The following is a 22,275-nucleotide window of genomic DNA, read 5'->3' as shown; positions in this document are numbered from 1 at the left end:
TGTTTGGTAATTTTACTTCCAGTTGATGCTGGGAGATGTAGTTTTCGATACTATGTCGTTTCCTCGGCTGGCGCCCTGATACAGTTACACATATGCTTTAACTCGGCGTCGTTTATCTAACCATGTTAAAAATGTACATTTTGATTTGTATCTTGCATACTCGGATACTCTACAGAGGTAGTATTGTTCTGCATTCACATCTAGGATTCCTCTCTTTGCGGTCGCACGTGCTTCTCTTCTTCCGCCTTCTAGTCTTTCTTCCGTGTTCACGCGGGCTGGGTTGCTCCCGGAAATGTTCGTTCAGTAGGCGGTGTCGACCCGGAAGCGCTGGGGTGTAGCGTGGTGCCCGGGATGTGACAAGCCGTCGGTGAGCGCAGAGAGCGTCGGGCGCCACCGCGGCCTCTGGATCTTCCCCGCCCCGCTCCCCAGTGCTCCGGGCCTGCCCTCCCCCACTGACACCCCTGGGGGAGAGGATGCTACTGTTCGTAGAGGTGAGTATCCCCCCAACGCGCGCTCCCGCCGCCGCCATGTGCCGCCCGCAGGCCGTGGCTGACACAGCAAGTTGAGCCGAGGCCTACCCTTTCTGCTGGGCCGCTCGCGGGTGGGGGCCTCCGGGCGTTTGGGATCCAGGCCCCCAGAGCGACCAGGCTTTGGTGGGTTGCTGTGACCTTAGTCCGCCCGCGCCGGCTGAAGGGTATTGGTGGGAGGAGAAAGTATGGCCCGGGAAGGAAGAAGGCGGTAGAGTCACTGGGAGGTCATTTGTAATAATGCCCGCTGCATGGGAGCAAACTGGGCTGGGGGCGGGTCACTTGTGGGCAACAAGCGAGTTCTCGCCTCGTGCAGCTTCTTAAACTGGATTATATCATTAAAGGTTTTCTACTTCTCGTAACGGGACGATAAAATGCGAGGTTTTTGTGTTTGCTAATCGGGAATGCGGTGATTTTAAGAACGCTTTTATGATAGGAAATCTGTGCCCGCTAGTTCCACACGGAGTCCCCTCACAACGGTAATTGTAATTAATGCTTAGTACTTTTTTTTTTTTTAATGCCTTGCTCATAACACAGTGGCTTTACTTTGTAATGCTTTCCCAAACACGTTTTATTTTCCTTTCCCTTTAAGGAACAAGCGTTTAACATAGATGTGTGGTGTTTGACCTCCATGCCTGCAGGTATTTTACAGTTGGGTTATCCAACATGTTGTAAATGTCCTTTAACTAGGAAAACTCAAGTGAAATACTTTATTTATTCTTAAATGCCCCTCGTCGGAGAAGATTTTTCTCGCTTCCCCATCGCTTAAAAAAGTATGCTCGATTGTTCCTATTTGATGAGACGCTAGGAGGCTTTTTTTTTTTTTTTTTAGACATTTTTCTGTAGATCGACAGGGAAGGTATCTTACAGAACACTCGGTTCACGGGGGTTTGTTTACAACCAACACAGTAAAGGTCTGTATGGATGTCTTTAGCTTCCACTCCTTAAAGATGGGCGGTTCCGATAGCCACTGTTTTTTTGATGACACTTGTCTTGCGGGAAGGAGCATTTAATTTTTTTTTTCTTTTTATGGTAACTAACAAAGAACCTTTTTACATTTTTGTTGGGTTTGAATTTAATCTATCACGATTGAGTCTAGCTCGTCTACCATTTTTCACGACGGTACTTTTAGATAAAACTGAAATGTATTAACCAAACTCAGATTAACTTCTGTCATAACTGACTCGGCCTTTTGGGTTTAGAAGGGAGAATATATTCCATCTTTCCTCTGCCGTGCACGCTACAGTGATATGTAGTGGCGTTATTTAGAGGAGTTATACTATGTTTGAGTGGTGTCATGCCCTTGAAATGGGGAAGCAATGTGAGTGGTACACTCCATAGTGGCAGCTGTTAAGTGGGGACTGGACTGCATATTTTGGCAATTTGTTTTAAGTACTTTGTGTTTACCTTCGGTGGATTGCATGATTGCTGTGCAGACATTTGTGCGGCCCATAGGCCAAAAGTTTGAAACTTCACAGTACCACGTGGGCACCACATGATCGTTCATTGTATCAACGAATACAATTTGGCTATGGTGGAGTTGGTAACAGGAGTATGGTTTACAGTGCTTTTGAAGCTACCGAACCTCAGTGTTAAGAACTGTATAAATAAAACACTATTTACTTCGTCCTCAAGCCAAGGAGTATATTTGGACCCCCATTCCCAACTAACTGTATGGTCATCCTAACTAATATACTTCCTAATTCTGGCTGAAGATGGAGGTAATATGGGCGCACTCATGCGGTTTAGCTTGAATCATTTGAGTTCCATATCGTAAAAGCTAAAAATATAGATGTGTCATTCGCTCACATGGTTTTAAAAGGCGTCTAAACACAATATTTATTTTCACGATGACTTTAAAAAAATGCAGGTCTATCTATACCTTTCTGAAATGGATTGGGGCTAAGAATCAGTTTGTCATTTGGAATCGGATGCTTTTGCAGCATTTGTCATTGCTGTCCAAATTCAGTGACCACAGACCAATCATTTTCGCCAAAAGGTGTAAATGATGCAGGTTTTAGATGCGAATGAAGGCCCCCTTTGAAAAACTTAACCCTCTCGCAGCAGCTGCTGAATTGGTTAAGCTTTTTACACCGAAATGTGGGTTTGATATTTAGGGCCGCTGTCAGAAACCGGGTGGTTTATGGCTCTGGCTAGCCGTAGCAACCCACCCCCCGTTTGGGGAAAGGTGCCAGTTGCACGTGCTTGGATCAGCTGACCGCTACCACGGCTCACAGCGGATTATAGCTCGTATTGTTCTGGCGCTGGTGGAAACGTCAACCACTATAGTTGCAACTTAGCAACTCGTGTCCATAAATAGAGAGGCTGTCGACGGACAGACAACCCAATCACAGACAGGTCCATGCTTTTGGTGAGAGTCGTGTAAAGAAAGCTGTGTGGCAAGTTTCTGTTATCAGTTTCATGGAGGGGTCGAAATAAATAAATACACTTGTTGCTGTTTGTCTTTGCCCTCTTTAGTTTTGAAGTAAGTGACACGTAACTGTCGATAGTTTTGTGGCTTGATTTTGCAAAATAATCCGAATATTTTAATGGAAAATGTTACTAGTCTCGCCGTTGTGTGATTTTTTTTTTTTTTTTTCTTTTTTTTTTAACTGCTGTCTTATGAGTTCCAATTCTTTCCTAGCAGGGTTTCGCAAGTGTGTGCATATTTGCTTATATGTTTGATATGTGGTCAAGTTTCATCGCTGGTCCCTGAAGTCATCGTGGTGTTAGCTCTGTTTTTAATGAATAAACTGACAATACGCTTAGGACACTGACCTGGTAGGCTAGGAGCTGTTGAACCTGCTAATGTAACTGACAAAAACGTACATTTCCGAGTTTGTAACTCGGTGTGAATGTGAAAACCTCCATGCGACTAAGCCGCGACTCGGTTCTTAAAACATAAGGTTGCGCGACGTAGTCTTAATAGAACATGGATATGAATTCTGTTATGACAGGTTGCCATTGGTTGGAATGTTGAGTTTCCTTGTTGGCATTTGATTTTTTTTGAGTAACACTTTAAGGAGTCCTTTGAATTTGCACTAGTATTTATACATTTGAAGCGAAAAGAAGTTGACTTATTAATCCTTCCGGTCTTACATTTCCAGTGGACAATGGTTTACCATCACATGGATGATTGTAGCCTGAAGATGAGCAGTTTTGTGTACTTGTTTGAGGAGTATTCTCATCCGCGCCGTATTGTGATTACACTGTAATAATCATTTACTTGGCCTATCGCCAAATTTAATGGAAAAAGTAAACTTGAGTTCCACTGGAGAAGTCTAACATAATTTATAGACTCTCCAGAAGACACCGCCAATCCTTAAGCAGCTTGTCCATGTTGCTGAAAGAGGCAGTACTTCGGAGTTGCTGTACTATGCCTTGCTTCGGTTTGGCTGTGCTTTTTGCATTTTATGTTAATAGTACTATGCTGTTGCCTTTCAGTGAAATGTTTCACATCCACCAAAAACCATATGTATTCTGTCACCTTGAGATCAACGGAAAAGGCTAGTACAGGCGTAAACTTAAGTGACATTTCATAACCAAACATAATCTAGAAAAAGTGCCCCCGAAGGCAAACACTGTACCTTTTAGGTAGCACAGCAATGACAATTAGAAACATCAAGTTAAAAGAATGTGCGTTTACCATGCCTGTTGGGAACTTATTCATAGAAGTAAGGTAACATAAGGTTGGAGGTAAATGTGGCCTTTACCGCGTTTTTAAGCTAATCGAGTTATATCTTGGCATGTACATTTGCCTTTAAGAGTTCTTCAAATCCTAGTGAATGAAAACAATACAAGGTCATAAAAGATAAACCAAAAAGGAGCACTCTCCCTAACACTCCAGCAAAAAAAAGTATAACCCCCAATGCCGCATGGTAAATGCAGTCGACATCGTAGTCCGTTCAAAAAAGTAAGTCTTTCACCTCCGTAAGTGTAGCAAGTGCTGGGGGGTAGGAGTTCAGTGGTAGAGCCAGGTCTTGAGGTCTTCTTGAATTGAGGTTGTGAGGGCGATTGCCTGAGGTGTAGCGGAAGAGCGTTCTAGGTCCTTACAGTGAGGTAAGAGAAGGATCTTCTTATGTATCCTTGGGTTTGTGATGAGGGTCATTTGGGCGGAGTGGAGCTGCCTGGGCATATGGGAGGTCAGGCAATGGTGGAGGTATGCGAGTCTGATGTTGTGGAGGGCCTTGTATGCAGGCATGAGTATTTTTTTTGCTCTGGAGCCAAGGGGATGTCCAAGATGAGCCTGGCTGAGACGTTCTTCATTCTCTGCATTTTTTTGGGAGTGTTTGGGTGGTAACAGCATAGTAGGTTGCCGCAGTCTTAATTTTCTCGTTTCAAGCGCCTGGATGACTGTTCTCGCAAATTAGATCGGGGTCAACTTGAAAATTATTTGGATCAGGCGGAATGTGTGGAAACACAAGGATGAGATGGTGTTGACTTGGTGGGTTCTGAGTGCTGAGGGCCACCAAGAGTTGTTCCTGGTGTAGAGCGTGGGGGGGACCCATGATGAGGACCTCTTTCTTGCCAGTTTTGAGTTTGTCAGCTATCCTTCGTCCAGGTGGTGTCTGCCTTCATTCCGTTGTGAAAGTTGCTTTTTGCTGTTGTAGGCTTGTCTGTGAGGGAGAGGATCAGTTGGGTGTCGTCTGCGTGGGAGACCATGTTGAGTCTTTGGTTTCTGACGATGTTAGAGAGCGGGCCAGGTAGATTTTGAAGAGGGTGGGTCTCCGAGAGGAGCCCTGAGGAACTCCTCGGTTGTGAGGAAAACGGTGGGAGCATGACTTAAAGTGGATCAGCTCTTTCCTCATCGGCCAAACTAAGACTGTTGTGGATGCCAGTGTTGTGGAGTCTAGTGCAGTGGGTGTGGTGGGCGACTTTGTCGAAGGCAGTAGAGAGTTGCAGGATGATGAGGGCTGCGGTTTCACCTCGCTCGGAGTGTGTGGATGTCATCTGTTGCTGCGAGGGTGCAGTGTTGATGCTGTGGTTGCTTCTGAAGTGGCTAGGTGGGAAACCTGGTGGGGTTGGTTTCGATGAATTCGGTGAGTTGGGTGTTGATGGCCTTCTCGATTACTTTGGCTGGGAAGGGGAACAGCGAGATGGGTCTGAAGTTCTTGAGGTCCATCTGGTTGGCAGAGGATTTCTTCAGCAGTGAGTTGATTACTGCATGCTTCTAGTCTTCTGGGAAGGTGGCGTACTCTGAAGCAGTTTTGGTGCATCATAGTTCGAGAGCGATGGTTGCGCTGGCTCGGTTCAAGATGTGTGGGGTATGGGTCTGAGAGGGCATTGGAGTGGATGGTTTTCATGATCTTCTGGATGTCGTCAGTGGAGAGAGTGGTCCAGTAGAGCAGGGTTGGCTGGGAACTGTGTACTATGGGTGCAGTGGTTGCAGGTGGGGTGGGAGTGCCCTGGGTGGCAAAGCTGTCATAGATGCTTAATATCTTGCAGTAGAAAAAGGTGGCAAGATTGTCACAGAGGTCTTGGGGGAAGGTGTTGTCTGTGGAGTCCGTGGTGGGTTTGGTGAATTCTTTGATCACAGTGAAGAGTTCTTTGCTATTGTGTGCATCAATGTGTTCCCGAATGGCTGTTTTCTTTTGTGATTCTGATGAGGTGGTCTGCAGTGATGGTGGTTTTGAAGGCTAGGCGATCCGCCAGGATCTTGCAGCTCATCCATCTTTTTATCGTGTCGTCTACAGGTGTGCTTAGACTATTTGAGGGTAGGGGAGAACCATCTGGCCTTCTTGCGGGATATTTTTTTTTGGCAGAGGGTTTCTTGAGGGGGGCCAGAATGTTGAGGCGGTTGGGGATACATTGGTGGAGGTTGCATGCTGATGTGTTGACTGGCGGTGTTGGAAGAGGATGGGGTCGAATTGGTCTTCAGAGACTTTGTTCGAGCTCCTTTGCGGGTTGCAGTGGGTACGGAGCAGTTTGGTGAAGAAGGCGACACAATGGTGATCAGTCCAGTGCAATTAGGAGGTATAGGTAACATGGATGTCGTTACTGGCGGAGAAGACTGAGTCAAGTGTGTATCCTGCGGAGTGGGTTGGCAAAGATACTAGTTGTTGGTGGCCAGGTTCTCCAGTAGAGAAGATGTGTTGTGGTCGTTGCAGCTTTCTAGGTGGAAATTGAGCTCACTGGGTAGGATGTAGTCCATTTAGGTGAGTGTGGTGTGTGATGAAATTGGCTATGGGTGTGCTGAAGCGGGGTCGAGGCCTGGGGGCGGGTTGTGGTGTCTGTAGACAAGGGTGCTGCTGAGGGTGGTGTTCGGGTTGATCTGGAAGTGGAGGAGCTCCATGCCGGGGGAGTGGTCGTTGATACTGGTAGTGAGGCGGAGGGTGTTTCTGTGGACTATGGCAAGGCCTCCTCCTGGATGGTTGATGCGGTCCTTGTGTATGATTTTGCATCTGTCTGGAATGGAGGTGGCAATGTCCGGGCTGAGGTGGGGTTCATCTAGGTTTCTGTGAAAAAGGCAACGTGTGGAAAGATTGAGTCGAGCAGGTCCCAGATCTCTACTGCATGTTTGATGGAATGGGTGTTGAGAAGGGTGCAGCTGAGGTGGTTGGATCTGGTACTGGGTGGGCATGTGGAGGCAGGAGAAGACGCAGTTGCAGCAGGTGAACAGGCCTGGAGTGTTCTTGGATGGTGCAATGTGGCAGGCGGTGGATGGTCCCGAGTTGAGGGCGTGGGGGGGTGCTGGCGTCGTAGCAGTGAAAGGCATGGGTACCAGGGTCTGAGACGCTGGGTGTGGTCCAGACGTGGATGGGCTTGCCTTTGGCATGGCTGCCATTAAAAAGTGCAGGTTGGTGGGAGGGGCTGGTGAGCTGGGAGGCGGGAAAGTGGAACAGAGGGGGGTAGGGGCAGGTAGGGAGATTGAGTTGTGTAAAACGGGCCTTCATTGCAGTCGGAGCCCTTGATGTGAGCGTTCTGGTGACAGCCCTCCCCAGTTCTAATTTATATTTAAGCATTAGATAATTGTAAAATTTTGCAAGCAGATGTATGTTAATTTTCAAGATGATTATCCAATTTTAAATAGTTGGAAGTATTTGTTTACTTAAATAACTCAATTATTTTAACTAAGCTCAGAATTTGTTGCATTAGTGCTGAATTAGCAATGTTCTCTTTGTGGAGTGAAGGCAGACATCTGTAGGGTCCAGAAAATGTACAGTGCAGTCATTGCTAATTGTTTTGGTAATTGCATCATCATAAGGGTGTTATGAATTTGTCCATATTTGTACCACTTTTGCTCAGGCAACAGAATTGGGCATCATTCTGCGTCTTTGAACGTAATGTCATGTTTATAGTATTGTTCTATACGTATTTTGTGTTCTATTTTTTACGGTCTAATGACAGTCACTTAATGTAGAGGTTTGTGGTTTGGTTACCTGGTTTGTTACCACTAAAACTGCCGAACCCTAAGTGTTGAAATGGCAGGGGATGGAGTGATATGGTAATCCTTTGGTTGTCTATATTGGAGCTGAAGTGTGTGTGTGTGTGTGTGTGTGTGCATATATGAGGTGGTTACTCATCCAGAAAGTGAAGCATCTTTTCAACGAAAAGTCCCTGCTGAGACCTAAGATGGGTAGAATTAGGTTTTTTACCTTCTGTAAAATACTATCTGGTGGATATTCTCATGGTTGGGTATCTCCACAGTCACCAGACTGGAAACGTACATAGCCTGGGCAGTTAGCATCATCAGACTTAGTCTAATCTCTTTACATGGCAACATGGTGCTGCACAGAGGCACCACCTCTGAACGCTGTTGTGAGTTTTTGCCTTTGTTTTTCACACCCTTGAACTTGTAAGTTGATTGACCGATTGCAGTCAGTTTTTAGTCTGCAAAGCTCTAGCTCTGTGTGGATGGCACTGCGTTGATCCCATGCTTAAAAACTTGCTAGAAAAACAGACATTTGAGGTGAGCCAATCTGGTGTTGGAGAGTGCTCCTTAATTGAGCTGCTTTCCATCTAAACTTGGGAACTACCCAGAGTTCTCTCTCCTTTTTTTGCACATGTCTTTTTCCAGGGATGTGCTAACCTCACTTATGGGCCTGCTCTTTGCCGGATCTAGACCATTTGGGGAGAAAGCAGAAGCAGCACTTGAACAATGACAGAGTTGTGACCCATTTTGTGGGGTTACTTTGCTCACTAATTCATCAGCAACACAGTAAGTTTTGAGGGGCCTTGCCTATCGCCAAAGACTGTCCTTGCAGTCTGTCTAGTAGCTAGCTCAGCCTTTTCATGTCTTCAGAAACGGGGGGGGAGGCCAGAGGATGAAGTCAGCAGCATTAAATGACCTTCTAGTCGCCTGCTGCCAAACCTTTTTACTACCCCGAAGACCAGAGGTCTCCAAACTTTTTAATGCTGCGCCCCCCCAGTTGAAAAATAAAAATCATTGGGCCCCCCCTCAGAATTTTTCACAATTATTTTATAAAAATGGCGATGTTTAAATATATCTAAACCTATTTAAACATTCCAGTTAATTCCTGTTACCTTTTTAAAACTGCAATAACATGCTTCTGCTTAAAACAAAGGCCTGTTATCTGTATAATATTTATTTTGGGCAGAATCTGGGGCCCCCCCCTGGCATCACTTCAGGCCCCCCTAGAGGGGCCCGCCCCCCAGTTTGAAGACCTCTGCCGTAGACGATTTGGAGCCAGTAATCTGTTGGACTTGGACCACGAAGACTGAGTGGTGTAATTGGACCTGCAGTACACATACACTGATGTGTCCTTCGTGCAGTCCCATAGGAAGTATGTCTAGTGTGTGTCAACAGAGCAATTTTATTTCACCATCATGCCCTTCTGCCTAATATTGGCCCCTGAGTTCACAAAGGTTTTGTCAGTCCCCTCAGCCACCTTTGCCCCTTTCCTGGGAGACCCCATTTCCCCAGAATGAGGGCAGACAAGGAAGGACGGCTGCTGTGATCCATAGTGATGCAGTGTGCCTCTCCCACTCACCTTGTACATAGATGGCGTTTTGGTAGGCCCTCTTTATGCATTTGTCTGTCAAAGTATCATTCACATATTGCTTCTGGCCGCCTTAGGATCCACAGCCCTCTTAAGTCACTGGCTCTCAAAACTGTAATGAACAGCAGTATGCTTGTACATATCTACCCTTGAAGTAGTCTGCTTAAGTTTCTAAGGTGGGGGATCAACCTCTGCTTTAATTTTTCTTTTCTTCCATTTTTATGGGCGAATGCAAAGTGCTCCGTCCCATTCTGTAATCTCTCTTTGGGCTATCAACCACACCCATGTCACGTCGGTCACTTACATTGGTTCGTGGTTTTGCCTTTTAAAATCTGCTTGTCATTTGTGAAAGGCATGCATGTCATGTCGTTTCCGGTGTTTATCCCACCCATACAGCACCGGTAAACTACTAAAAACACACGAGGCTCGATGTTTTCAGCATGGTGTCCGGCCTACTTCATCTGTTTGTTTTCCACGCTGCTCGATAGCGCTGCATTTTACATAGTGCAATCGCGCTGCAGTTTTTTTTCTCCTTCCCAACGCTAATAGCTCTAACTCAAGCAAATGCGAGACCCGTTGCATTGAAAATGCTTGTTTTAGGTGGAGTGCGAAAGCTCTTTGACCTGTTGTAAGTTTTGTGGGGTTTTAACCACACCATCACTTTCACTCGTTCGTGGGCTTGCCTTTCAAAAATCATTTGTTATTGGTAAATGTTTTGCATTTGCCCAGCCATGAGACTGTTTTTGTCATGCCTTGCAGACTGCCCATGTTACACAGATTATTGCACGATTGCCGATATACTCCAGAGTGGGCAAACTATTTCTTTTGTCTCTCCCCTTTGTGCTGCTTGGTGGCCAAAGTGCTCACAGCGTGAACAGGTGTAGTAGCGTGAACTCTATCGGAGGGGTATTGGAGTGCTGGTCACATTGGTCAGTTACCTAATTAGTCATTTCTTGTGGCTCTCCCCTTAAAACACTTGAAATTGGTAAATGCTTTACATAAAACAGAAATCCTCAAAGCGAAAGCAGCTCTTCAGTCACAGGGGAAGAGCCTATTCTACAATATTCATTGCATTTAGGGAAACTCGGGCCATTATGCTTTGCAGGTCATTACTTTTACAAAACTTTTTTACACACAACTCAGCCTATGGTGGTCTTAGGACAATAGGACCACCACCAAAATGTTCACAACGTACTCTATCTACATCATCTTTCGGTCCCCACACTGTTAGTGGAGACCCCACAATAATAATCCCTCTCACCATTCTGTCTTTTAAGCTTTCTCGTAGCTGGAACTTTTGTTTTTACAGCTGGGTATAGCTTGTGTTTAATGGGCTTTCTTTGTAATATTGTAGGCCTGCTGCACCTCCTGAATATATATATATATATATATATATATATATATATATATATATATATATATATATATATATATATATATATATATATATATATATATATACACACGCACAGTGCCCCCTATGGGCTAGATATGTGGTTACACTGCATTATTTATTTTGTGTGGTTATGCCCTCTAGGGGCTAACTACAGAGTTACACGACCATGTGTATTTATTTATTTATTTAATTTTTGTTGCTTTTTTTATTTATTTTTTTATGTGGTGTTCTCTAGGAGCTGTTCTAAGCATTACACTCATATCAACTAATTAAAATATTCACAGAATGGGAACTTGTCCCATAATGCTTTGCATGGCATTACTTTTACAATACATTTTTTCTTATAACTGCGCCTGTGGTTGTCCTAGGACAATGGGACCACCTTCAAACCATTGACCACAATGTGCTCTTTCTGTCTACATCATCTCTGGGTCCCCACGCTATGTTAGTGGGAGACTCCAAAATAAGAACGCCTACCACCGTTCATTATATTTTTTAAAGCTTTCTCAAGGCTGAACCTTTGTTTTATAGCTGGGAGATGTTATGTTTCATGGGCCTTGTTTGTAATATAATTGTAATGGTCCTCCTAGCTTTGAAAATATGTAATGCACTATGCTGTCTAGGGGCTAAATATATGGTTACACTACATTACTTTCTCCTGTTCTTTTTTCATGTGGTTATGTCCTCTAAGGGTTGACTGGATGGTTATATGACCATGTTTCTTCCAAATACTTTTTTTTTTTTTTTGTGCTGTCCTCTAGGGGCTGTTCGGAGTATTGCGGTCAACATACTATAATATTCGTGGCACACAACGTTTGTTTTGGGGGGAGATTAAAAACGTATTTGTAGATTTTTATTTGTTGCTGATCCAGGAGCAAAGCGTGTTTCCTGTGTAGTGCTGCACTTCCTTGTGTAGTGGCTGGAAGGAATTTGGCAGACATGACTGACTGTAAAGGTTTGTACGAAGGCCCTTTTAACCTTTTGGCTAGGGCGCAGAAAGCGAATGTCAGCGCTTTGCATTTTCTGAGTGATGTGCTGTTTTTGTGGTGCAAGGTTAGCCTTGTTGTCTATAGTAAAACCCAAATATTTATAGCAGCGAGTCTCTTTAAGGCTAATGCTGCCCAACTTAATTTTATTAAGAGTTGAAGAGGTATCCTATAGACATGGTTTTTGTCTTCGTAGTATTGACTTCTAATTTGTTTGACGTTGCAGAATTGCCCAGGGTGCTAAGTAGCCTCTGTAGCCCTAATTTCATGTGGCTTAACAATGTCCTCAGCATATGAGGTGTGATATGAGGTGGTTCCCCATCATCGGAGAGTATGAGTTGGTTTCATCTAGCTTTGGGGAGAGGTGAGCCGTAAAAAGGTTAAGCTGCGGGGCAGAACGCATCCTTGTTTTAAGCCTATATTTGTTGGAATCCGCCTTAAAACTTTGTACCATCTGCTACCTTGATCTGCACCCAAGATTTATCATATAACATTTCAGTGTTGTGGAGAAGTAGTTCCTGCAGGTCCCAGCTTCAGTTTGCGCCAAAGAATTGCTCTGTCCACCCAATCAAAGGCACATTTAAAGTCTAAAAAGCATAGATGTAGATTCTCTTGAGGTGTTTTGCTTTCTCTGCAATGTCACTCAGTGCTAGAATATTGATCATTGTGCCGTAACCCTTCTGGAAGCAGGTTTGGTTCAGGGGGGCGAGGTTGTTTGAATTGGACCAGTGGAACAGGTCATCCAAGATCAACAAGACAAAGTATTTGGCCTCGCTGTCAATTACAGCAATCAGTCTGTAGTTGGCTGGATTTGTTCTGTCGCCCCCTTTAAATATCTGATTTGATAATAGATCCTCTCCAACTGTCAGGGGTGGTTTTTGTTGGACTCTACTTCAGTGTAGAGGATTGCCAGCGAAGTTGACCGGTACTCCGGATCAGCCTTAAATATTGCCTGTGGAAGGCCATTGGGGCCAGGGGCACCATTAACCCCCCCCCCCCCCCCCCCCCCCCAAAAAAAATACTTGGGAGACTGCCTTAGCGCAGTGTCCAATGTCGATCTGACAGAGGTCCTTATGATTTGCAGGCTCCTTCAGGAGTGAATTTGCTTCAGGTAAGGCTTGATTTAAATAAAATAAATAATAATAATATTGGCCAGTTAATCCGCCCATTTATTTTCTGGAATTGATAAACAATTAATTACTTTTGACTGCCGGTCCATGCCGTTGACTTGCTCATAAGGCCCTGGAATTTGCCATTTTTAAGCTATAGAGCAATTTAAGCCAGAAGTTGTCCTCTATCTTAATGCGCTCATGCCATACCTGACTTCTAATGTTTTTCGAAGGTCCTTTATTTGGACACAGGTAGATTCTGTGAAAGGACTTTTTTTTTTTTTATTACTCTGAGTTCCTGCCTCAATTCCTTTCTTAATTTTAAAGTTTTCTCTGATAGACTTGAGGACACAGACTGATTTTGTGTTGGTGATTGGCGCATAGCAGAGCTGAGAGAAGATAACGAAATTATAAAGGTGGCCCACACTTCCACTGCAGGCGAGTTCTGGAGTGTTGCAGATGAAATAGGGGTTGTATCTTTTCACACAGCAGCGGTAATGAAGACTCTGACCAAATCAGACATTTTAAGTTGGTAGAAGCAATACTTCCTAGTTCAGCGGCGACCAGCAAGAAGTGTGGGGCATTCAAGTCCAGATCTATGAGTGATCGCTGTGGAGAGTACTTTTGATTTTAAATGTCCTCACACATAACACAGGAAGCGACACAGCCGTGTAGTGTGCTATGGTGGGTATAGCTAGGTGACATGTCATCTTTGGTCCTGCCATTTAAAACCCTCATGCTCTAATGCCTCGACCATTTGCTTGCCCATTGCGTCCGATCTCTTCCGTATTGGTGTGAGTTGAGGCAGAACTGACCATAGAGCATTTTGAGCTGCCAATTGCTCATTAGGTTCAGGAGTGTGAATTAAGTGGGCATTGAAGTCGCCTATCACTAAAATGTCCCATGTTGGGTGAGCTCATCTTATATCTTCTGCTTTATTCCTTAATTTCTCAAAAATCAAGGTTTTCCGACGTTTCTGCAGATAAGCATAGACATTAAAAATTACAAGAGGAGTTTGTCGCATGTCACTGAAGATGCGTTTGACGGCCTGCAGATCGTTTTTTGAGAAGCCAGTTGCTCTGTTGTAACGTGTAGTGCAGTGGTACATACGTGGCTAGACCTCCACTTGGCCTGCCCGATTTTATTTGATTTGTCGGCACTGACGTGATGTAGTGGACCGGGTCTAATAGCCATGTTTCTTGCCATATGATTATAGTGTAGTTGCAACGGTTTACTATTGCAAATCCGTGTGCAATAATGGTTTTTGCTCCAGTGATATTCCAGGACATGATGGTAGGAGCAGATCCCTGATCCATATTTTCTGCATTGTAATTAAGTCAGTTGCTCCCTCTTGAATATAAGATGTGAACCATTCATCCTGAGCATCATTCTGTGGTCATGGGGGTATCTGCATGTTTCTTCAAGCCATTCGGGGGGGGGGGGGGGGGGGGGGGGAGAGGGCAGGGGGCGTGCAAAATATATATATTTTTTTGGTTGACTTCCGCCCTATTGTGCTACCTCTTCTTCGACTCCCTTATATTAATCTCCAGTCCGTATTCATGGGCCTTTAAGTCAGATTGATGATTTGATTTTTCTATAGAACTGGACAGGAGGGTGAGAGGGTAGCGTATTCTGGAATCAATATATTCCCCATGCTTCAAATTGCATTTTTTCATCCATGCTCGATGTAACGATTTCCCTTGTTCTCCAAGTAGTGGATGTTTGCTCTGGCGCGTACTGGAGAGGAATTTCACAGACTAAGTCTGTAGATACAATCTTTTGAGTTGATGGCAACTTAGCCAAGCAGCCTTAGGATGTTGCCCCTGTTCAAGCAGTCTTGTTGGCCCCGTGGTGTACATTGTGGAGTTAGAATGATCTCCCTTGATTCCCAGCCATTATCTAAGTAATGGCTGTGCTGAGGTTGGAGGGAGTAATTTGTGATTCCGTGTGGCGCTGGCTTACTGGGCTGATCGCCCTCTTGCTGTTTGCTATTTAGGCCTGTCATAAACATGTCCACTTAACTGGTCTTATTTTGTTCAGTTGTAAGAGTTTGTGTATTCTGAAACATAACTTTTGTGGTTGTTAGCCCCTGTTGATTACTAGTTGTTACCACCATGGAAGTGTAGTTTAAGTTTAGACATGTTTACAAAATATTTTCCCAACAAGCGGTGCTGTACTGTGGATGATTTGCTAAGGGGGATGGTTTGCTGGAATGACAAATAGGCTGTGTTTGTTCTGCATTGCTGTTCTGTGAATGTGGCTTGGCTCTCGGCGAATTGCCCGTTGTGGCAGCTGGATATATTGCTGTGAATTGCAAGAAGTCACCTTGTGTGGGTGGCCTTGGATGCACTGACTGCCTCGGATTCCAGAGACAGATTGGCCCCCAATGCCACTGTCTGCGAAGCATCCTTTAACTTCAGTACTAATGTCACTGGCATCCCTGGAATGTCCTGCATGGATAGTTGGGTAACTGTTTGAACCTCACGTTTTTTCGCTACCTATATGTGCTGACATGTTTTCTGGTGCTCATACTGTGCACCCCTGATCTGAAGTCAGATCCATGAGCTCCGCATCCTTCAGGTCCGGACGGTGTAAATTAATCCGAAGTTGGTCCGTCTGCAGGTGCACTTTGTGCTTTGCAGATAGTGGAGAGGCAGCAGTTTGGATGTCGTCGGAGATTAACTGAACTGAACCATTAGCTGCCCCTGTCCTTGTTATTTTCGCATAATTTGAAAAGTGGCGATTGCTTGAAGAAGCAGAGATCCATGTTTGTGGCTTTGATTGTGCAGAAAATCTGGGGTAAAACTATGTTTTTTGCCTTGCCTTTCCGGCTCTTTTTTTTTTTTTTTTTTTTTTTTGACTTTTTAGATGGACATTTAGATATTGTTGCTGTATGTTAGTCTGTAAAATTTGGATTTGTATACTGTTTTTCCCATCTGTGTAAATGCGTCTGTACAATTTGATTTTGTCGGCACTGTATTTTCCATCTGTCCCCCCATTACTTTGGCATGAACAACATCTGGAGGGCCTGAGGCTATAGGTAGCCTACTTTGTGCTTTTGGGTCATTATTTGCACAGAAGGTTGTGCTCTGAGCATTTACCCCATTTTTTTTTTTTTCTGGACCGCTTAAGCAGTAATCTTTCCTTGGCACTGCTCCTAGATCCTTTTGCAGAAGCGCTGAGTCGGATAGTCCCTGTTTACGATTTTTGGGAGTAAAAATGTTAATATTATTTATTTTTTTATTTTTCTAGCATGTCTGTTAAAATATTTGGTAGTGTAATCAGTTTGGCGATGATTAATCAACATTTGCAAAGATCTTGCTGTTGATCCACATTATCCTTTGGAACAAGTGGCCAGCATATCCAGTTTTGATTAAGATATGGAATGTGAGTGGCCATAACATTTATTAGGTCAATTTGTAAATCTAGTTTGTCTGATTGCATGTTGAGGACTGTTGTTGAAGTGTGGAGGGCGTTTAGAAGAGAGGTGTGTAGCCAGGCGAGAGCCCCCAACTTGCAGCAGGAAAATTCAGCTGGAAGATGGCTTCTAGGGAGAGTTTAGCTGTTTCTATTGCTGCCGCCTGGAGGGCTGTTTAGTAGCTGTAGTATCCAAGTTGCTAAGTTCCAATGCACCTATATATTGTTGTGATTGGCTCATGTCACTTGAGACTTCATTGATCGAGTTGGAAACTCGTTCTTGTTGCAACACGGCCGGACTTTGATTAGCCTTCTCCAACAGTTGTGGTGGGCTCAGGTACTGTTCGTTAGCGTTTGACAAGGTAATCGCTTTCGGGCTCAATGTTTTGACTAGGGCTTTGTCATTTGTTATGGGGAGTGACTGCAGCCAGGTGTCTTCCATTTTTCCTGTAGATGCATCATTGCAGATGTCCAACATCTTTAGTCCACTGTATGGCAGGACTTGACTGTAACATGGGAGTCGACTGTTGGCAAGTTCCGGCAAACATAGGGTAACTGAATGCCTATGTCACGTTTCCAAGAGTGATTGGAAACTGAGTGTTGCATAGATTGACTGTCATGTCCTGTAGCCGGTCGCCTTGAGGAATTTTTTGCACCGGATCCTGAACCTGAGCCATGATCAGGGTGCTACACACCTGTTGCTCGCAGACTAAGTTTATGTTGTATCCTACAGCGGTTTGCTCCTCTGAAGCCTTCTGAAGGGGCAATTCCGGCTCCAAATGCTTGATCGTGGCTGTCGGGAAAGTGAAAGTTCTTGGTGAGGTTTTTATTGCCTGATGCATCCTGCCACATCTGTACTGAGCCCAGTGTTTGTGGGACCAGTGGGGTTGGAAGGCCCTCAATATTGTAAGGATTTGAAAAAATGGCAGCAGTTTGATCTTTTAAAAATGCAAATTTATTAATGCTGCCTGGTTTCTGAAGAGGAGTAAGAGGCAGTACCAGTTGGTCGAGTCCGTTGTTTTGTGCTCCCGGTGCAGGACATTTCCTTTTTCCTTTGTGCCCTTCTTTGTGGTCTTTGGGTCCTAGTTTTGCCCTCCGGAAGAACCCGGACTCGACCAGATTTCATGATGACTTGGGGAATCTGTGTCCGGTTTCTCTGGTAACTCACACTCTGCTTGTGCCTGGTATCTTGAGGTTGTTGGAGCCAAAAACAGATCTTTAACTCGGACAGGAAGATGGGGGCACACAGGTCACTCTGAAACTGCACCCAAACCTAGTCCGCTTCCGTGTGGACCAGGTGCACTCGCTCTTAGGCTGTTACCTGGAACAACCACGCTCACCTCTGATGGATGGGTCAGTCGAATCCCCTGTCGCAAGGTCTCCTGCTGAATTGCTTCTGGCCCGGGAGAGTGAGCAGTGTGATGATGCGGATGGAGTGTGCGGCTCAGGTCTCCTAAACTCCTAGGAACTACCCTAAGTGGTGCAGCAGCAAAATGGGGTGGCAAAAGGCGGGGAAGTGGAACGGATGGACACCAACATAGAGGGGGGGGAGGAAAGGAGTGGGGGGGGACAGGGCAGAGAGTGAAGCGGTGGAGGCACGAAGGGCTTGGTCCGTGGTGTGTGACGAGTGGCACGTAGCAGGTAGTGCGAGGGCGGCAGGTGGGGGTCGCAAGCAAAGGTGAAGCAGATAGTATATCTGAGAACGAGGCCCTTGGGAACAGGGAGCAAGGGCTACAGTGTGGGAAATGCGCGACCCGGGCGCATAGAGCACCGGATGTGTGGCAGTGCGAGGGCAGCAGGTGGGGGTCGAAAGCAATGGTGAAGCAGATAGTAAATCAGTGAGGCCCTTGGTAGAGGGCACAAGGAGAAAGGGCTACAGTGCACAGAGCACCTGATGTGTGGCAGATACAGTGGTGTACCCACACAACCAGCTCCAAAAGCACGCTTGAGACCCACTAAGCCCACCAACCCTGCACCATGAGCCGCTCCACACAGCCCTGTACAAATGAACCCCACGCGGACCTCTGCTGACCCACCTCACCTCACTACACTTTCCCTCGCCACCACACATCGCCTCAGGACAAGCCGCTCCTACCTAAGCTGTGTTGGAGCACAGCATAATAAGCCCTAATCTGCCCTTCAGATCTTCCCCCTGGGAAGACATCACCCCCCATACCTGAGCAAGGAAGCCAGTTGTCTAGAAAGACACCATCTCCATGTAGGCCAGGGATCCATTAGTCTAAGCAGCTGTAGCGAGACAATCAGCATGCAGTCGTGGTCATCTGGCTGGAATATCACTTTAACGTATATGGACCAGAGGAGTGTTTTTATAATAGCTCAAGTGATGTTCTGAGAAAATATCTCCACGTAAGAATGTGTATGTTTCTGTGAATGTTGGAGTCACAGTGTACCACTTTGCTGGCAATATCTGGCTGCAGCCTTGAGGAAAACACAAAATGAAAAGAATGTCTTGCTATGAACGTAACGCTTTCCTAGGCAAAAGAACAACTAGATAAAGAAAATAAAACAGCACTGCAAATGTGACCTATGCTAGAAAAATAAAATGAAGCTGATTAAAATGTAACAGGGCTAAAGTGAACGGCAGGCCTAGTTGCTAAAATAACGTGTCAAGCATGGCTAAACAAGCCATACAACAGCAGCATCTTGGTTAGCCACCCTTTGATGTAAAGTTTGCAACTTCAATCTCTTTAAATTGCATTTACTGCAATTTCCATTGGTGCTGATTTGCTGATCTTCCGTTCAGTAAACATTTTAACGTATTGTCAAATTACTTATTCTGTGTATTGAAGTTTGTCCGTTAACCTAAACCATCATCGTATACTTTGTAACTAAGGAAGACAATTATGTCTCGTTATGTTTCTTCTTTGCAGATACTAGTCTGTCCTAACAGGTTTACTTTAGAGGGGTATTCTTTATATTAACTAGTTTCTTCTGCTTTTGGATTTTTTTCAGATGTAAATTCATTTCTCTCTACAGTGCAGTATTGGCCTGTTTCCGAGAATTTAAAGTGGCTGCATCTAGAAGCTGTGTTCTGTACAAAGGTCAAAGTGAACATAATAGGAAGAAGCGTCTTCGAGTGACACATTAGCTAATGCCTTACGTAACAATACATAGTTTAATCGCGCAGTGAGTTTTATAAATAGAATTATGATAAATAGAATTGGCTTATGTTAGTGTAAGTGACTCTTAACCAATATAAACTTAATACATTAATAATAAGGTATGGTTCTTGTACTGCAGTTTGCAGTTGTGTCCAACAGCCTCTGCTTCTTGGCTATCTTGGCAGAACTTGAGTTTAAACTTCTGAAACGTAAGCTTGTGGATGTTGCCGCTGTGTGCTATGGAGCCCCCAGTAAGTTTGTTTTATGCTGAACACTTTTAAAGCAGGGCTGTTCAGCCTGGGTGCAGAAAAGCTATATCCTTGACAGATTTTCAGAGTTACTGACCATGTAAAGGAATTGTCTTTAGATTCACTATATGCAAATATGTTGGGTGGATATTTTGGAAAAAGGATCTGGCTGTGTTGGACTCTCCTTTTACCCCCTTGTTTAAAAACAAGTCCACTTCTAGTTTACAAATAGCAGTATAGCCCTTCCTGACAACATAACTGTCCCTGTTGTCAGAGTGAAATGTAATGGGCATTTAGGCAGGTTAAACAGCAGTTTAATTTATGTAGTCGACTGTCGAAGTAAGGCAGGCATGGCTAACGTTACTACCTTAGTTAAGCAGAGAATGCTCTTGACCTCAAATTAGATAGCAGAAATCCTTTGTCAGCCACATTTGTAATCTCTTATTAGTGCAGTCACTAATATGGGTAACTATCTCCCTGTTACTTTGTAAAGAACAGACTGCAACCCCTGGTTACCATCCTTTCTAATCCCGAGGGCTGACACTCAAAAATAGTGAATTGGATAATAGTCACCTAAACCATACAGATATTTCAGATAAGTGTTCAGAAGTCAGAACAAGCACTTGGAATGTAATGGGTCCTGCGTTTGCTCGAGTTAGCGCTATTGGCTTTGTAAATTCCTAACTGGACGTTTCTTGCCACATCAATTGAAAATGAGAAGTAAATCAGTAGACATAAGTGAGCCAATTCAAAGCGCCATGGCCATCATGAGTGTGAAGGAGAGACACAAAAGGAAAAATTCGCTCGCAGTCTAACGTATCGGCAAACGTGCAATTATCCATGTAACAGGGTCGGTCCCCGAGGCGGCAACCAAACCAACCCAAGGAGGGACAAACATAAAGCATTTACCAATGATCAAGAATTTTTGAAAAGCAGGCCCAGGAACGAGTGAAAGTGATGGGCGTGTGGTGGGTATGGTTAAAAACCCACACAGCTTACAACCGGTCAAAGTGCTAGCGTGCTCGACCTAAGAACAGGGGAAGGCTAGGAAGAACACCAGTTTGCTCTTTTGCTTTGGCCCTTTGTGCTACCTGTACAGCATATGCTTGCCTTAAGTCGAGGTGACGTGTGCAGCAGTAATTTTTCTTTTCTTGCTGCCAAGCAGGTCCCCTGCCCCCCCCCTTTTTTTTTTTTTATTTTTTTTTTTTTTTTTATAATTATAGTATTTGAATTGCACACTTTTTTTTTTTCTTAAAATACTCTCAAAGGTTTCCACATGATGTTGACGTTCATCAGTGTACTGAGAGCAGAATTTACAGCAGAACTGTCTAAGATAACTGCTTGAGAGCTGACACTTGAGTTATTATCTGGTCTTTCCCGCAGGGCTTGGGGTGATGGATTTTTCCCCCCTTGCTAAAGGCACAGCTGGTCACTTTGTTCTCCCCAGTATGCTTGACCGTTGTACTTGTGGGGTGGTTGTTGAATGTACTTATGTGACCTTACTGCGGTTTCGTCTGAGTTACTGGATAAGGCTACAATGAGTGGGATGTCCTCTAATCTGTGGCACAGTTGTGGAAATAGGTGCATTCAAAGTTAAAATCAAGTTACTTTGTTAGCATAGGTTATTTAAAAAAAAAAAAAAAGTATTTGCTTGCATGGAGAAAGTAATTAAAATTTATGACCTTGAGCGAATCCTTTTTGTCCACCAAGTCAAACGTTAGTTTACACATGAATGAAGCTTGTGATGTGGCTTGTGAGTTAAGCTTACAGGGAGGTCAAACAGAAAACTTGTCACTGCCAGCTTTCCCAACTGCCCTATAGAAGGAAGTATCTATGCTTTGCTGACTCTTGAGCTAAAGATTTGCTGCAGATTGATAATTACAACAAAAAAAAATGGTGGGGGTGGTCAAGTTGAAACATATGGCAGCTCAACTTTGAGCTAAAAAGAAGGCGAGCGGTGAAAAAAATTGTCATTTCGAGGAGCAGCGGTAGTTTAGGTGCCTGTATTGTACGCATTGCCAGTTTCTAACAGACTGCCAAAGATCTTCGATATGTATGTGTTTATGTGTGTGTGTGTCTGTGTGTATGCATGTATGTGTGTATATATATATATGTATGTGTGTGTGTATATATATATATATATATATATGTGTGTGTGTGTGTGTGTATATATATGTATGTATGGAGAAAATCATTTATTTTCATACTTTTTCTCTTTCCTTCTTGGTTAAACAAAATGCACATTGTAAGGAAATGCCTCCTTGGCATGGTTACCCCCTGACTTTTTGCCTTTGCTGATGCTATGTTTTGAATTGAAAGTGTGCTGAGGCCTGCTAACCAGGCCCCAGCACCAGTGTTCTTTCCCTAACCTGTACTTTTGATTACACAATTGGCACACCCTGGCACCCAGATAAGTCCCTTGTAACTGGTACCTCTGGTACCAAGGGCCCTGATGCCAGGGAAGGTCTCTAAGGGCTGCAGCATGTATTATGCCACCCTAGAGACTCCTC

The 22,275-nt window shown here is 44.4% G+C and overlaps 1 protein-coding gene across 2 annotated transcripts in view; it reads left to right on the top strand.

The window, feature by feature from the left end:
- The first annotated feature begins 305 nt into the window (after positions 1-305).
- The window catches only part of LARP4 (La ribonucleoprotein 4), a 339,680-nt gene continuing 317,710 nt past the window's right edge, over positions 306-22,275 (top strand). Inside the window, exon 1 of one of the 2 annotated variants that reach the window (XM_069230867.1) lies at positions 306-491. In XM_069230867.1, coding sequence (XP_069086968.1) covers positions 474-491 — 18 coding nt within the window. In that variant the 5' untranslated portion in view covers positions 306-473. The remainder of the gene's footprint in view (positions 492-22,275) is intronic. The other variant, XM_069230868.1, reaches the window with a different exon arrangement.

This window comes from Pleurodeles waltl, chromosome 4_2, assembly GCF_031143425.1.
Source record: "Pleurodeles waltl isolate 20211129_DDA chromosome 4_2, aPleWal1.hap1.20221129, whole genome shotgun sequence".
In the NCBI taxonomy this organism is placed as follows: domain Eukaryota; kingdom Metazoa; phylum Chordata; class Amphibia; order Caudata; family Salamandridae; genus Pleurodeles; species Pleurodeles waltl.
The sequence above is the reverse complement of the archived record's forward strand: the minus strand, read 5'-3'. Positions and strand labels throughout refer to the sequence as shown.